This window comes from Acanthisitta chloris, unplaced genomic scaffold, assembly GCF_000695815.1.
Source record: "Acanthisitta chloris isolate BGI_N310 unplaced genomic scaffold, ASM69581v1 scaffold11158, whole genome shotgun sequence".
NCBI classification, from domain to species: domain Eukaryota; kingdom Metazoa; phylum Chordata; class Aves; order Passeriformes; family Acanthisittidae; genus Acanthisitta; species Acanthisitta chloris.
The window spans coordinates 39,498-53,545 of NW_008685378.1; the positions used below are offsets into that span (position 1 = coordinate 39,498).

Sequence of the window (14,048 nt, forward strand, 5' to 3'; positions counted from 1 at the left end):
CTCAACATGACAACTGAAGAATTTCTGAGGGTTTTCTGCTTTATAATTAAGCTTATATGTAAATGAGAATCAGTTTATCATGTCCTACATTTCTTGACATACTAGGGAGTGAATTAGAAGAGTGTTACAGTGCTAAAGGTATTGTTGTTCAGACGTAAGTATATTGACCCATACATACTATATTTAAGGTAGTATATCTGAAGTTATAGAAGCAGTCTGAAATTACACATGTACAGCTTAGAAAGAATTGAGTAACGCCCAAAACTGCTTTGTAACTTACTACTCTGCCCATCATTGTGTCCTGAGTAGCTCACCTGTACTGAAACACTAAGGCAGTTGACATAGTTTTTCTTGGATCTCTAGGTGTGTTGAATTGGACTGTTGGGATGGCAAAGGTGAAGACCAAGAACCAATAATAACCCATGGAAAAGCGATGTGTACAGATATTCTTTTCAAGGTAAGTGCCTGACCTCTCTACCTGGCAGTAAGCCCCAGAAGAACCCATGGACTTGAATCCATGCAGGGCACCCTCCCCTCCACAGAACTGAGATACTGATCCCATGTGACAGACTGACACATTGCATGGGCAGTTTCATGTCCCCAGGTCTGACTTGCATCCCCCAGATTCTGACTTGCATCATACACCCCTGTCCTCTGTCTGTCTTTCCGCAGAAACTGCAAGAAGCAGGCTTGCCTTTTTTTGCCCCATCTTTTCACATTCTATGGCTCTTTGCACCACAGAATTACTATCTTCTTCATTGTCTGAGAAGTTCCTTAGCATTGGAAAAAGCCCGAAGATGCAGGAGTTATTCTAAGAGTTGAAATTCTCCCTGGCAATAGAAGATAGCAGCAGATCCAGGGATGGCATTGATGGGTTGTGGGTGAAGATGCCATCGCTGCTGCAGGTGCAGGGAAGCACGTCTTGAGTGCTGAGTCCAGGTTGTTGCAGGGGAACAGATAAGAATGAGCACACCGTTTGTTCTTGTTCTTGCTTTACTTGGCATATCTGAGACAGAGCTGTGTGTTTCTTAGGCTGGGGTGGATAACAAAAAAAATCTCTTTCAATAGGTTTTTAATGTTTCTAATCTGAATCCTACTATTTCATTTTATAGGATGTTATTCAGGCCATTAAGGAAACAGCGTTTGTTACATCAGAGTACCCTGTCATTCTTTCATTTGAAAATCATTGCAGGTATGTAGTGCCCACTTCTAATTTTGAAATTGTGCAATGTCTGAGAGAGATTTAAAATACTATAATTTAAATGATCTTGAAAACTATGTAGGGATATGCAAGTGTACTGAATATCACTTGGAAGAGACTGTAATAAACTGATCAATCTTTAGCTTAATGATGGCAATATTTTTATCTGTGGTAAAGATGTGAAGTATATTTGGATGTTCTATTAGCTGAGTGAGATTCAATTATTCTACTTTTTTGGTCTTGTTAAATTCATCTATGTCAGACAATAGACTTTTATTGACAGTATAATTACAGTAAAGTAATATTTCTCAGTTGAGACAAAGTGGGCAGTATATAATTTGGGATGTCTACATTACTTAGTGTTACTCTGTTGAGCTGAGTAATAGTGATTTCTTTTTTATATTTAAAAATTAACCAACATCATCTTTTCCAGCAAATACCAACAGTACAAGATGTCAAAATACTGTGAAGATCTGTTTGGAGATCTCCTATTGAAGCAGCCGCTAGAAACACATCCAGTATGTTATATTCGCCCAGTCTGTTTTTTTATATTAGCCATATTGAAAAGAGATGATAAACTGAGATGATATCACCTATAGTGCCATTCACTGCCAGGCCTGTGCTTTCAAAAATGACTAGTTATTTTAGGCATCTGTGCTTTTTGGTACAAAATTGTCTTTATCTGATTTGTTTAATCTCTTCTGTACAGGGCTCTGGGGAGCAGCCTGGGGAAATCCGTCCCCTTGATGTGTGACGTAATATCAGCACTTACATAAAATACACCACATACATTGTATCTGCAGGTCATACATAACTCTAAAATTGCCAGTCACTGTTGAAAAACAATGAATTATAAATTGCATGGTCTCAGCTGAAGAAACCTCTTCTTTCAGCTGCACATGGCATGTTTCATGCTCCAGATCAGGTCCTGCAGTGTAGGTGGCCCTCACTACTGCATTAAGAATTAAACTAGGTACAAAGAGTTCCCTGAAGTCTCTTTTGGACTATAAAGTGCACTGTAATCTGCATGCACTTCACTCTCCTGCATGGCAGGAGGTAATACCAGTCACTCTCTCACAAATACAATATTTGAGACTTTAATAGCTTGTTACTCAGTGCTTGCAACTACTCCTCCAGACCTTCCTTACTCCCCTTACAACGAGCTCACTGTGTGCCAGCAGCCACTCAATACCTCCAGGTGCTGTTTAGTGCTGGGGAGACCACAGCAAAGAAGACTCTGCCTTACCTTTCAGCTCCTGTCCATGTGACTCTGACAGAGGGGGCTCCTGGCATTAGCATTGCTTGAGCTGTGCTTTGCTTGGCTTTCCTTGCATGTTGCAGGGGCAGCAATGCACAAGGCTTGGTGAATATCAGGTTGTTGCCCTAAAAAGTTCATCCCAGAAAGCTAAATCTGTAGTATTCCCCTGTAATGTGTGTAGCACATTGCCACATTCCTCACGAATGACAGCTTCCAGCAGCTTTCATGGAAGCCTTAAATAGAGCTGGCCAAAGGCTGCTGTGCTGCTACCTCAGGGCCCAGCACTTAGCCTCAGCTGCCTGTGCTCTGTAGCATTACTGAGCCTTCTGTGTTTTGTGCCCTTTCCTCCTCAGGGGTGAATTCAGTCCCCAGCTGCTCACAAAGCAAATGTTGCAGGGACGTCAGGAGAAGCTTTGAATGTGTATTTTACGAGTGCTTGGTTTCTGGTAACCTTGACTAGTCAACTGAGGAGGGCAGACTTAAGACTTGAGACATGGCACTGGCTGAAGCAGATTTGGTTTTAAGTAAAAGCAAATATTTGTCCAAATGGGCTTTCAACTATGCTCTTGCTTGGGGATGCAGGCTGGCATCCTGGAAGCCTGGGGATAGATGAGCTCTGCGGCACTGACATCTAGTGGAATTACAGCCCCAGTGCTCTTGGGAGCAGTTTCCTCTTCATCCAACATGCTGAAACTCCCATGCCTGAGGTAGCCTGGTGGGTGTGAACAATCACTGCCCTCCCGCAAGGATATTTGCACCCATTCTCCTGGGGTTGGGTTGATTTGGGCATTTTTGCTGGGTTGTTATTTGCCCCCTCTGCTGCTTTTATTTGGTTTCAAGTTGTGGTCCTTTGTTCTTTTGTTTCTTCATCTAGAATGCTGCTTCTGTTACTCATATTTGGATTTAAGGAAAAGAAGATCTGTATATTTTTTAAGAACTTTTAGCAGTCCCATTAATGCGTTCTACTTCTGCATCACTTATAGTTCACTGAATACCCCAGTCCATTATACTAGTAACTCCTTGCATAATATTCTTAGGGAGCCTAATGTGGAGAGGGTGCTAATTACCATACCCAAATCTTTGTTTCTTAGCCTTAATCATGTGATGGGGCTTAAATCAGGATTTTACACTTTTTCTCTTTGCTCAGTATTTTTTCTCCTTTCCTGAATTGGAGCAAACTTTTTAGTAGGACTTCCTTGTGTATTGTGAAACTTGCCCTTTGCCTTTCACAAATATTGAGGATGTGACCCTGTAGCCCTACTGGCAAAACCAGTCCTCATAACCTAGGTAAGGACTGGGTAGTTTTCCATCCACCAGTGCCAGCCCATTTCCACTCCGTAAGTATGTGCGAGCTGCCTCACTGGCGTTATTGCAGCTTGAAGGGACCATAAAAGGTGACGTATTTAGAGATCGAATGATAGCAGGCTAAACTGTGACTTGGGCTATGTGTGAACCACAGGGAGGAAGGGAAAGTTGAAAGTCCTCTGATGAGGAGTTGCAGGTCACATCCATGTCCCCTGCCAGGCAGGAGAGGGGAAAACGTTTTGACCAGTGCATCTGAAGATGGCATAGGCTGGAGACCAGTGTACTGGTTTCAGCCAGCAGCATTTACCTGAGCATAGCTTTCCCATGGGATAGGAAAGAAGCAGAGGAGACTATATAAATGCAGTCACACTGCAGGGGTTGTGCCTGAGGTGGCACTGCTTGTTCACTGCCCCTTACTATTGCTATCCTAAAGTCAAACTCCCGAATAGGATACACAGAGGCCTAATAGCTGTTAATATCCTTTTCTTTAAAATGTTTTACAGCTTGATCCAGGTAAAGCCTTACCATCTCCTAATGACCTCAAAAGAAAGATTCTCATAAAGAATAAAAGGCTGAAACCTGAAGTAGAAAAAAGTAAGTAAAGCTTGCCAAGTATTAAGTAAACAAAAGTCCAGATCACTACAATTAGAAGTTACTGAAGTTTCCAACTTGCTTGTACTTTAGCGTTGGAAGAATATGAATTTTGTGTAAATGACATCTTGTTTGCCCTTGTGTTTCATATGAGTGCCAGAGTCTAGGCCTTGATATCAGCATGCAGCCTAGGCATAGATAGGCCTAGAAATGTAATCCTGAGACTTTTATCAGACTGCTGGTTGAGCTAAAATACGACGCAGATAGAATCTCTTGTAAATTCTGTCTATGCTGGTATGTTTGCATTGCTGTGTTTTTCCAGGATAAGCATGAAATGAAATGGAGTTTCAAATTGGTGCTCTTGCTGTTGTTGCCAGTTCTGGTATTTATCTTCTTTCAGCAATAATAATGTTGCTGTATTACTTTCCAGTATGGCTGTAATGATAAACCCTGGTCCTTCTCCATTCAAAGATAAGTGTGCAGACCTTGCACTGACTTCAGTCATACATGTTTGTGTTCATCCTGTCTGACTGAAATGCACATGGGAACACAATGAAAATCCAAGCGCTTGGCCTCCGTTTGTATGGATCAAGCACTGAGGAGACAGCTGTCTATTTATTCTTTGGAGAAGTAATGTGCTTGCTTCAGACACCTCTGAGGTCTATGGAGATATTTTTCTTAACTTCAGTGAGCTTTGGATACAGCCCTTACTGAGCACTTTTCAGATCTAACAACAATGTATGCTTATTGATGCTCTCTACTTAGTAAAATTTTATTGCTAACTGAAAACTTAGAGAATCCATTAAATAAAAGTAGCTCTTGGGATCAGAGAATCATTTATTATTGTTCTCTTGTATTTCTTTGTGCTACAGACTGTTCATGTCATGACTAATTGAATTCTGTTTTTCATATTAACAGAACAGCTCGATGCTCTGAAAAAAATGATGGAGGCTGGGGAAACTGCTGCTCCTGTAAATATCCTAGAGGATGATAATGAAGAAGAAATAGAAAGCGGTGAGGATTTGCTAGAGCAAACAGGATTTGCTACCCCAAACAGTGTCTGGGGTAAATCAGGAGGGTTCCCAAACAGTGTCTGGGGTAAATCAGGAGGCTGCTATGAGCAGTTAGTATGGATGTTACCCACATGCATGTGATCTGTGGCAGCAGCTGTAAGTCTGGGTTCAGTGCAGGACCATTTCTACAGACCTCCAGCCTTATCTCATCTCAGGCACATATCACAGCTACTCCTGGCTCGTAGCAGGCTGGGGTAGGAACATGAGTTCAGTTGGTACTAGTGGTAATTTTAACTTCCACTTACTGTTCAGAAGTCATATTGGAGCACCATCTAAGGCAGATTTTCACTCTGTGTGTGTGTGTGTGTGTGAGAGAGAGAGAAAGAGAGAGAAAGAGAGACTGGGAAGCTGTGATCTTTGCTTTGAAAACAGGTTTTGTCACTGTGTTTAATACTTGTGTCAACATCAGATTGGATTATTGCATTATACTTTATAAGGATGAAATGAGGGATAGGATTTTTCTTGCCAAATGTCAGATATTTTGAGTGTAAACATCTAGTTCTGAGCCAGTGATGTGGAATGTATTTATGGCCAGCAGAGAAAAATAGACATATTTAGGGTGTGATCTACCTTGTCTGTTTTAAATGTCCACATTCAGAACAGCTAAATCATGCACTGCCTGCAAGTGTCTGAACCAATGGCCTGTGTCCCATGTCATAGTGAATGTCCCAGCTTTAGCCTATGCCTTGGTCCTCTCCTAGATTATATTTTTTGTTTTACTTTACTTTGTTTAGCTTCTTTGAGTACTCTAGGATCTAATGGAAAATCAGCTTAAAAGCAAATGAACATTACTCCTTATAGTAGGGACACACAAGGAGACTAACAATGCACATGAGAAGGCTGGGCACTAGCATCTTCTTATATTTTTATTTCAAGAACTCCATCGTAATATCTTGTTATTTTCCCAAGGCTATTGGCTGCTTTTTTACACTTTTGTTAAGCAAATTACTGATTACTTCAAAAGTACAGTGTATAAAATTTCTCTTACTAACCATGACAAAGCTATAAGAATCTCAGGCCTTAGCTGCAGCTTGATACTAACACTTGGGAATCTAATACCCTGGATTTTATTCCTATTCTTAAAAGTGACAAAACCAAGACTGTGTATTCATCTGTCATTTGTTGCATGTCTTGCACAAAACCAGTAGTTGCTGTGGGGTTTGCACTGATCCTTTTTCTTTTCTGTGCAGCTGACCAGGAAGAAGAAGCTCATCCCGAGTACAAGTTTGGAAGTGATCTTGTAGATGATTACAGTCAAAAAGAAGCTGTTGCCATCAGTGTCAAAAAGGTGGGATTGCTTCTTATATGTTTTTATGAAAACTTTCCATGGAGGTGGTTGTAGAAGGCACTTCATTTTGTGGAAGCATCACAGCACTTGCTGTCAGAAGATTCAAACCTGAGATCTTCACCAGATGCCCCTAAGCTTTAGGTTCATGAGAACACAAAGCTTTGTAGCTGAAAGTACTTTTTTCAGGTTCCTCATTGAGAAAACAGAATCAGTATGCAGTATACAAGTGGGGTATTTGATTAAATTAAAGGCAGTAAGTAGTTTCCTGCTTCTGTCTCTGATATTTTGCTTTGCATCTCAGGTACAGAGCCCTAATGAGAGGTGGAACATCAGATTCCTTGCTCAGCAGTATTTTTGCATGGCTGCATTCTGTGTCTTCATTGCAGGGTTTTCCTGCCTCATTTTTATCGTAAACCCTTGGAATAGATTCTCCCTTCCACTTGCAGCAGTGAAGGCAAAATAGGGCAATAATTCCCCAGTGCGGTGGTATGGCAGTGGGGCTATATCAGATAGACTGCTGTCAGACAGGGGAAGAGTTCTCTTTATTCCTCTCATGCCTGATTTGATACAATTTATCAGTTTGTGCTCAGTAATTTGAATATTAATCAATGGTAGTTAGATATAGAAAATTAGAATTCAAAACTAAGCCTGCTCTGGCACTTGAAGGTGTTACTGCTACTTGCTACAGAAAAAAGCCACATGTGAGTGCTAAGGTACCTTATCAGATCATGCTCCTTTGTCACTCAAGTATTCTGGACACTTCTTCTCTCCTGCCTGGCTACCTTTGAATCTTGCTCCAGATAGAAGCATAAGTATGGAAAATCTTTCATGGCACAGTTTGCCTTTGGCAGTATGTCTCTAGGAGTATCAGAGACATCAGTCCTGCCTTCTTGGTATCTCTTCAAGTCAACATCTTTGCTTCTTCAGCACTTTTATGAGTCCTCCCACTCAAGTGTCATTTAACTTCTTTGCTTTAGGACTGTTTCACTTACTAAGTCAGCTGGTCCTTAACTACCTGAGTGGTTTGGGCTTTGTTTAGGTTTTGGTGTGTTAAATCTTTTGGAATTTTTTTTGTTGTCAAGATTAGTCATCCTCAGCACATGTCCTTGGGTAACTTCTCTGCTTCTTTGCTGATCAGTGACTTGATCTTTATTCCTTAGGAATGTGTGTTCAGTGCCAAGACAACATCTATCTAAGTTTCTCAGTAGTGGTAGCTTGTTACTGAAGACAAGCAGCAGACTGTCCTTTGCAAATAACATCTTGAGACAGGCCTTTTCCAGATGTGAACATTTCAAGCACAGTTTACAGCAGTCTTAACCTTGAAGTTTTCAGGGCCTGGTAGTTTGCATATCCAGATCAAACGATCTTTTGTGTGGTCTGGGTATGTTATTCTTTCATTCTTCTCTGAAACTTCCTGTCCCCAGCATCTAGTGATAGCATGGGTTTGGGCTAAACTGACTGGCATCCTTCATGCTATTCCTATTGCTAGCCAGCTGTTGAATTTTGTATCTTGTGTACCCAAATTTGAAAGAAAGTACAACTTCTTGCAAGTGTATGGGACACATGAGCCCCACAGAAAGGTGGAAAAAGCTATTCTTTTTGCTAAATGCATTAACTTTTTGAGCGTTTTTATTTTTTTCCATACTGTGAGTGTTTCCTGTTGCTTTTTCTTTGGATAATGTGTATATATTTTTTTTCCCTTAGGCTGTTGAAGATTCTGAGCAAGAAAACAATAAAAAGGTGACACACAGGATGTTATGCAGTTTATTTTATTGCTTCATATATAACATGCATATTACTTACCATGCATTCTTAGTGGTTTAACAGTTTTATGCTCAGTTTCATTGTACCTACAGACTATTTTTGAAAGTCACTCCACCTCCTTTTGTCATCTAGGGCTTCTTCTGCTATACTTTTATACTGGGGTTAGGGCTGTCAGAAAAATTTGGGTACAGACAGGAATGCATGACTTTTGCCTGCTTGGAAGTGTCTGACCTCAGTCTCAAATGTCATGCAATGGGAAACCAGTTCTTTGAATGGTGTTGAGATATATCATCCCTGCTTCTTTTTTTTTTTCCTCTGCTCTTACCCTGACTGCACTTTGTTTTCCTCTCTCTTTTTCTTCCTTTTGCTTTCCCTTGGGACTTCTGCATTTATCTTCTCCCAGGAACCCCTTCTGTAAGACTCTTCCCACCTCCTTCCACTCTCCTGCCTCTCCTCCTCTTCTCCATTAAAGCTGCTCCTGTTCCTAACCACACTTTGTTTCAGTCTGTGTTGTTTTCTAAGTGGGTTCTGCTTCTTTTCTTGATGGGTGGGGAGGTGTAAATAACATAGAGATCAACTTTCCCCCATTGTTTTCTCTAGCCCCTAAAAGTCGTGTGCTGTTGTAACAATTCCTGTGTTTCTGTAGACTTTAAGAAACATTCCATCCTTACCCCTTTCTTAATTCATAGTTTTCAAGTTGTGAACACTGCAGAGTATAGCCCATTTGCTCTAAAAACTAAGGGTCTGCAAGTAAATAAGAGAAAATCAATCACCCGTAGATTGTCTTGGAACATTGTTTTGGTGCTAGTGTGTCAGTAATAGTCACACAGCTGTAGCCTGCAGGGTACCATTGCCTGGGCACTAAGGCATCATAATCCCCTTTGACTTCCTTTTCACTGTAGTTCATTGCTTAGGTGTATATAGATCAAGATAGTCAAATAAAATTATTGACTGCTCAGAAATATGTTCTGAGCAGTCAACAAGGGGCATATTGAAGAGCCCTGTTTTTCAGAAGATGGGTGGTCAGTTCTTCCTGAGTTATTTGCATTCCGAAAATGAAGACACTGAAAAGGACTTGTTCCTTTGAAGAAATTTGTCCTGAATTTGACCTAAACTCTATTATATTGACCTAGTAACAAAAAAAGTGTCTGTTTTCTGCTAATAAAGAGATGTGTGGTTTGGCAGATTTAGGGAATAGATTTGCGACCAGTGTTAATCAGTTTGATTTCATGGGCCACTGGAAGTTTAATTCCATCTAAAATGCACGTACAGCAATGTGTACCTGGACTCATTCTGCTAAGTCAGCTATTGTATGCAGTCAGAAATTGTGTTCCTTGTAACTGTAACCCTCTTATATCAAGGCATAAATGGTTCCCTTTCCCATGGTTTTCATTCTTTGAAATGTGTTTGCACTGTATGGCAGGTAGAGGTACACACCCATAATACAGGCAGGTGGTTTTACATTCACAGTCCCATCTTTTTGAGTAAATGAGTTGCAGTAGTGTAGGTTCTGTGAACTGCATTATTCTCCAACGAGAAAAGGCTCTGCAGTGTACTGGCTACTTCTGATATAATAGTGAAGGAGAACTTTCTGGCAAACATGAGCCACAGTCTGAAAATGCAAAGTTGTACTGCAAGACTTTCTGACTATACTTAGTATTTCCTAGCAGCAGTTCACTGTTAGCCTACAGTAAGTTAGAGTTTTTGGTAACTGGTTCACTGGTAGGACAACAACCAAAAACGTATGTGGGGAAAAATGCAATGAAGTAGCAGAGTTTGCTTGGCTTGACAGAGATGTTTCTTTTTATTCATTTCAGTGAAAAGAATGTGTTTCAAATTGGTTTAGGGAAAGGAAAATGTTGGACAGGTAGATCCAAAGAAGCACTTCCTGTTGTGGGTTTTTAGCAGATGAGATATTTGTAGAAAACGTTTGAAGTTCTATTGTAAATCAAGTGCAACTTTATGTGAAGGATGGATTCAGATTTTTCAGTTGAAGTGATAGGAATAGGAACTTGGTACTGTGTCTCTTGGTGGTCTTGGTGACATCTGTTTGTCCAGCAAAAGCTATGATCCTTTTATTTTTGTCTGTTTCTGTTAGTAAAGATTAGTTGTTGAACCTATTTGTGTTTTGATGTTGAGAAAGTTCTACTGAGTGGGAAGCATGCACTGCCCCACCACAGGTGCTATCAGAAAATGTATAGTAAATCACGATTTTAGGAATTTACTTGACAAAGGTCATTATCTCCCAACATTGTTCAGTCTGTTGTGATACTTATATTTTACCCCAGTGTTATCCTACTAACTTCATGTAATATTTACCCACTGCCTAGGAGCTTTTCTATCATCAGTCCTCTTGCATGTGTCCTGTAACATTGAGAGTCTTTGGTGCATATATCAGTAAGAAAATAAATCTTAATTTGAGACATTAAGTTTCCACTTTGCTTGTGTTAATTTGCACTTTCTTTAACTTTCTGCAGATTTGAGTATAATTTTGTGCCACATTTGAAAATTCCAACAATAGTGTTTGCACACAGAAATAGTAATTGTTCTTTTTAATGTGTTTTCAGGGTTTAGTAACTGTTGAAGATGAGCAAGCGTGGATGGCATCTTACAAATATGTAGGTGCCACAACCAATATACATCCATATTTATCAACAATGGTCAACTATGCTCAACCTGTAAAATTTCAAGGTTTCGATGTAGCAGAAGGTAACATAAAAGGTTGAATGAAATAAAAGTATTTGCTTATCCTAGGTAGTTTAGTCTCTACATTTCCTGAGTTTAGAAATGTAGGCATAAGACCTTTATAGTTTAATGACCATCATCAGTATATTTTTAGATCTGTTTCCTTGAATGTAAAGTTAGCATGTTATTCCATTGGTCATCCACAAGGAGTCACTAAACTACTGGGAGAATATGAAGCTTGTTGAGGTTGATTCTATTCTATGGCCTTTCCAACTGAAATGCTTTTTTAGTTCATCTTTCTCTACAGTGAGGTGAGCATGAATGTCACAGTGGTCAGCAGTTAGCTGATGCTAACTGTGATGTTACTGCACACTAGACCATTTGTCATGTTGTTTTGCCTTATCTAGCCACACAACACAGTTGCTGTATAATAATTTTGTCCTAAACCAAAAATTAAAGTTTTTTTGATTTCCCGGGAAGTGGAAAAGAACCAGGCAAGTCAGAAATACTATGAAATTTTTCATCAGTGTAATTTGATTCTATGAATAACAGATAATGGGGAAAGAGAGCAGAACATGCTATATTCTGCTCATACGTATAGTGCATGATTTTGAGTTTTGATTCGTCATTACAGGAGTGTTTTAAAATGTCTTGTCTTTTCTTCCTAGAACGTAATATTCATCATAATATGTCCTCCTTCAATGAATCAGTCGGACTAGGGTATTTGAAGACTCATGCCATTGAGTTTGTGAAGTATCCTTTCATCTCCTCATTCCCCTTCTCTACCAATGCTACAAATAAACAAGTGTACCTTCCTGGATATATAGTGTTCCATGTCTATAAAGGAAAAGGGAAAGTAGCTCATGGAAGGAGAAATAGTAAGATCAATGTGAGAAATACTGAAGATACCAGGATATGACTATGCAATTCTATTATGTTTTTATTTCATTTTCCTTGATGAATTCTACAGTTATAATAAACGACAAATGAGTCGGATATACCCAAAGGGAGGCCGAGTGGATTCCAGTAATTACATGCCTCAAATTTTCTGGAACGCTGGCTGCCAGATGGTCTCACTGAACTATCAGACTCCAGGTAGGCAGCAACAACCAGTGAACCTCAATCCTAAAGAATGGCTTGGGCAGTAACTCTCAAACAGATGCCATGGATTTGCTTCTGGCATTTTTTGAGGAAAGAGACATATGGCTAAATAATACAGTGGAGTGGAATTACAGAAGCATAAGACAAGGAGTAATAAAAAAAAGCCTTACACAGAAAGAAAATTCAGTCCCCTCTTACAGAAAAATAATGAAGTACTGCAACATCTCACAGAAATGGTTTTTATTAATAAAAAGTATTAATTACAGGGAAATCACTGTTTTTGCAATACACAGCTTTGGCACAGTTGGGTGCACATCTGCAAAGTAAACATGGAGTGCACAGATTAAGATGGTAAAAAGTAATGACTATGTGACAAATGCATTTCTAGACCAGTTATTGTGAAGTGTTAGGAGTCGTGTTCAGCATCAGAGAATGGAGTCTGAGATCCCAGCTGAGAGAATGATGCCAGGGAATGTAAATGGCTCTCCACAGGGTAATGTGAGAGGAGATGTATTGTTCCTCTTCAGTGAAGGTGTGAGTATAACTAATAGGGTAGGCTTTTTGTTGTTTGGATTATTTTTTTTTAAGTTATCTGATAATGTTTTCAGTCATATATGTAACAGACCAGTTTTTCCATTTCCTTTGTCTAGCTGTGACAGTGCTTTTGTGCTTGCTTTCCCCCTCCCTGAACAGTGTCTTTGGTACTGCAGACACTCGTAACGATCATACCTTGAGTTCTGTCCTGCAAAGCTATGCCCTGATTTCACTAACCAGGGAAGCAAGAGAAGGCTGTGGTGGAATACACTGCTTGTAGAGCACTCCAGCTGTGCTGTAAAGCTGAAGAATAATTGAGAAAATAAAAGTTAAGGCTGTTCAGTAAATTTAGTTAATAACTGATATGAGCATATGAGAATCTTGTGTTTTGTGTAATGAAGAACATGCAGCAAAAATTTTGTTCCCTTTTGAAGGCAGAGTCTGTTGGGCAAGAGAATACCTGTGTTATTGCTAAACAGGGAGATGATATTCTAGAGTAAGTGGTAACCTGCAGGAAAACATTTTATTTTTTACTAAGTTCTGGAGAGGGAGAATTGAATGAAAGGGAGCTTATTATGTGTGTACAATATGTCTTTAACAGCAAGTGCTGTAATAATGCATTGACTAAAACTCATGGTTTACATGTTGAAACTAAGCAATGCTGCTCTGATCTTTGTGGTTTCTTTTTGTGGTATGTTACCCAATTAAGCCCATAGAAAACCAATGTGTTATTCATCTCACCTTCTTTAAAATATCAGGATACAGACAGTTTCATTGGAGGTAGTTGTCTGTGGTCATTGTGAAGAAATACATAGTTTAAGGATGTCTTGTCTAGTATATTTTGTGTGTCTGCCTAAGACTGAGGTTAACTGGAATCTTAAAGCTCCTGTATCCCTTTGTTATTCCAAGTGATCTGCTAGATCACTAGCAGAAATGGAGACGTGTATTGTAGATACCAAAAGTTAGATGATCGAAATCCCATCTCAGGCACTTGATATGACCACAGTCTGTTGCTTCTCTGCTACTGGATATGTTTGAATTCAGGAAAAGACTGTTTACTAAGCACAGCATAGACTTCAGCCTCCTTGCTAAAACTGTTACTACTGTGAAGAAATCTAAAGTTTTCCTTTTATGTCTTAGATGTGTGTTTTATATGCAGTAAATATAATTTTTATTTAAACTGATAATTCTGAAAGAACAATCTTGTTGTCTTTTCTGAAGAGGAGTGTTCATGATCTGCATTACTCA

The 14,048-nt window shown here is 39.6% G+C and overlaps 1 protein-coding gene across 3 annotated transcripts in view; it reads left to right on the forward strand.

Moving 5' to 3' along the window:
- Positions 1-14,048, forward strand: part of PLCB4 (phospholipase C, beta 4) — an 83,661-nt gene that overhangs the window by 28,639 nt on the left and 40,974 nt on the right. For 2 of the 3 annotated variants that reach the window (XM_009079746.1, XM_009079748.1), the window contains exons 12-21: positions 364-457; positions 1,113-1,192; positions 1,635-1,719; positions 4,268-4,358; positions 5,274-5,369; positions 6,619-6,716; positions 11,048-11,189; positions 11,834-11,918; positions 12,136-12,260; positions 13,941-13,946. In XM_009079746.1, coding sequence (XP_009077994.1) covers positions 364-457; positions 1,113-1,192; positions 1,635-1,719; positions 4,268-4,358; positions 5,274-5,369; positions 6,619-6,716; positions 11,048-11,189; positions 11,834-11,918; positions 12,136-12,260; positions 13,941-13,946 — 902 coding nt within the window. Of the gene's footprint in view, positions 1-363; positions 458-1,112; positions 1,193-1,634; positions 1,720-4,267; positions 4,359-5,273; positions 5,370-6,618; positions 6,717-8,420; positions 8,457-11,047; positions 11,190-11,833; positions 11,919-12,135; positions 12,261-13,940; positions 13,947-14,048 lie in introns of all 3 variants that reach the window. The other variant, XM_009079747.1, reaches the window with a different exon arrangement.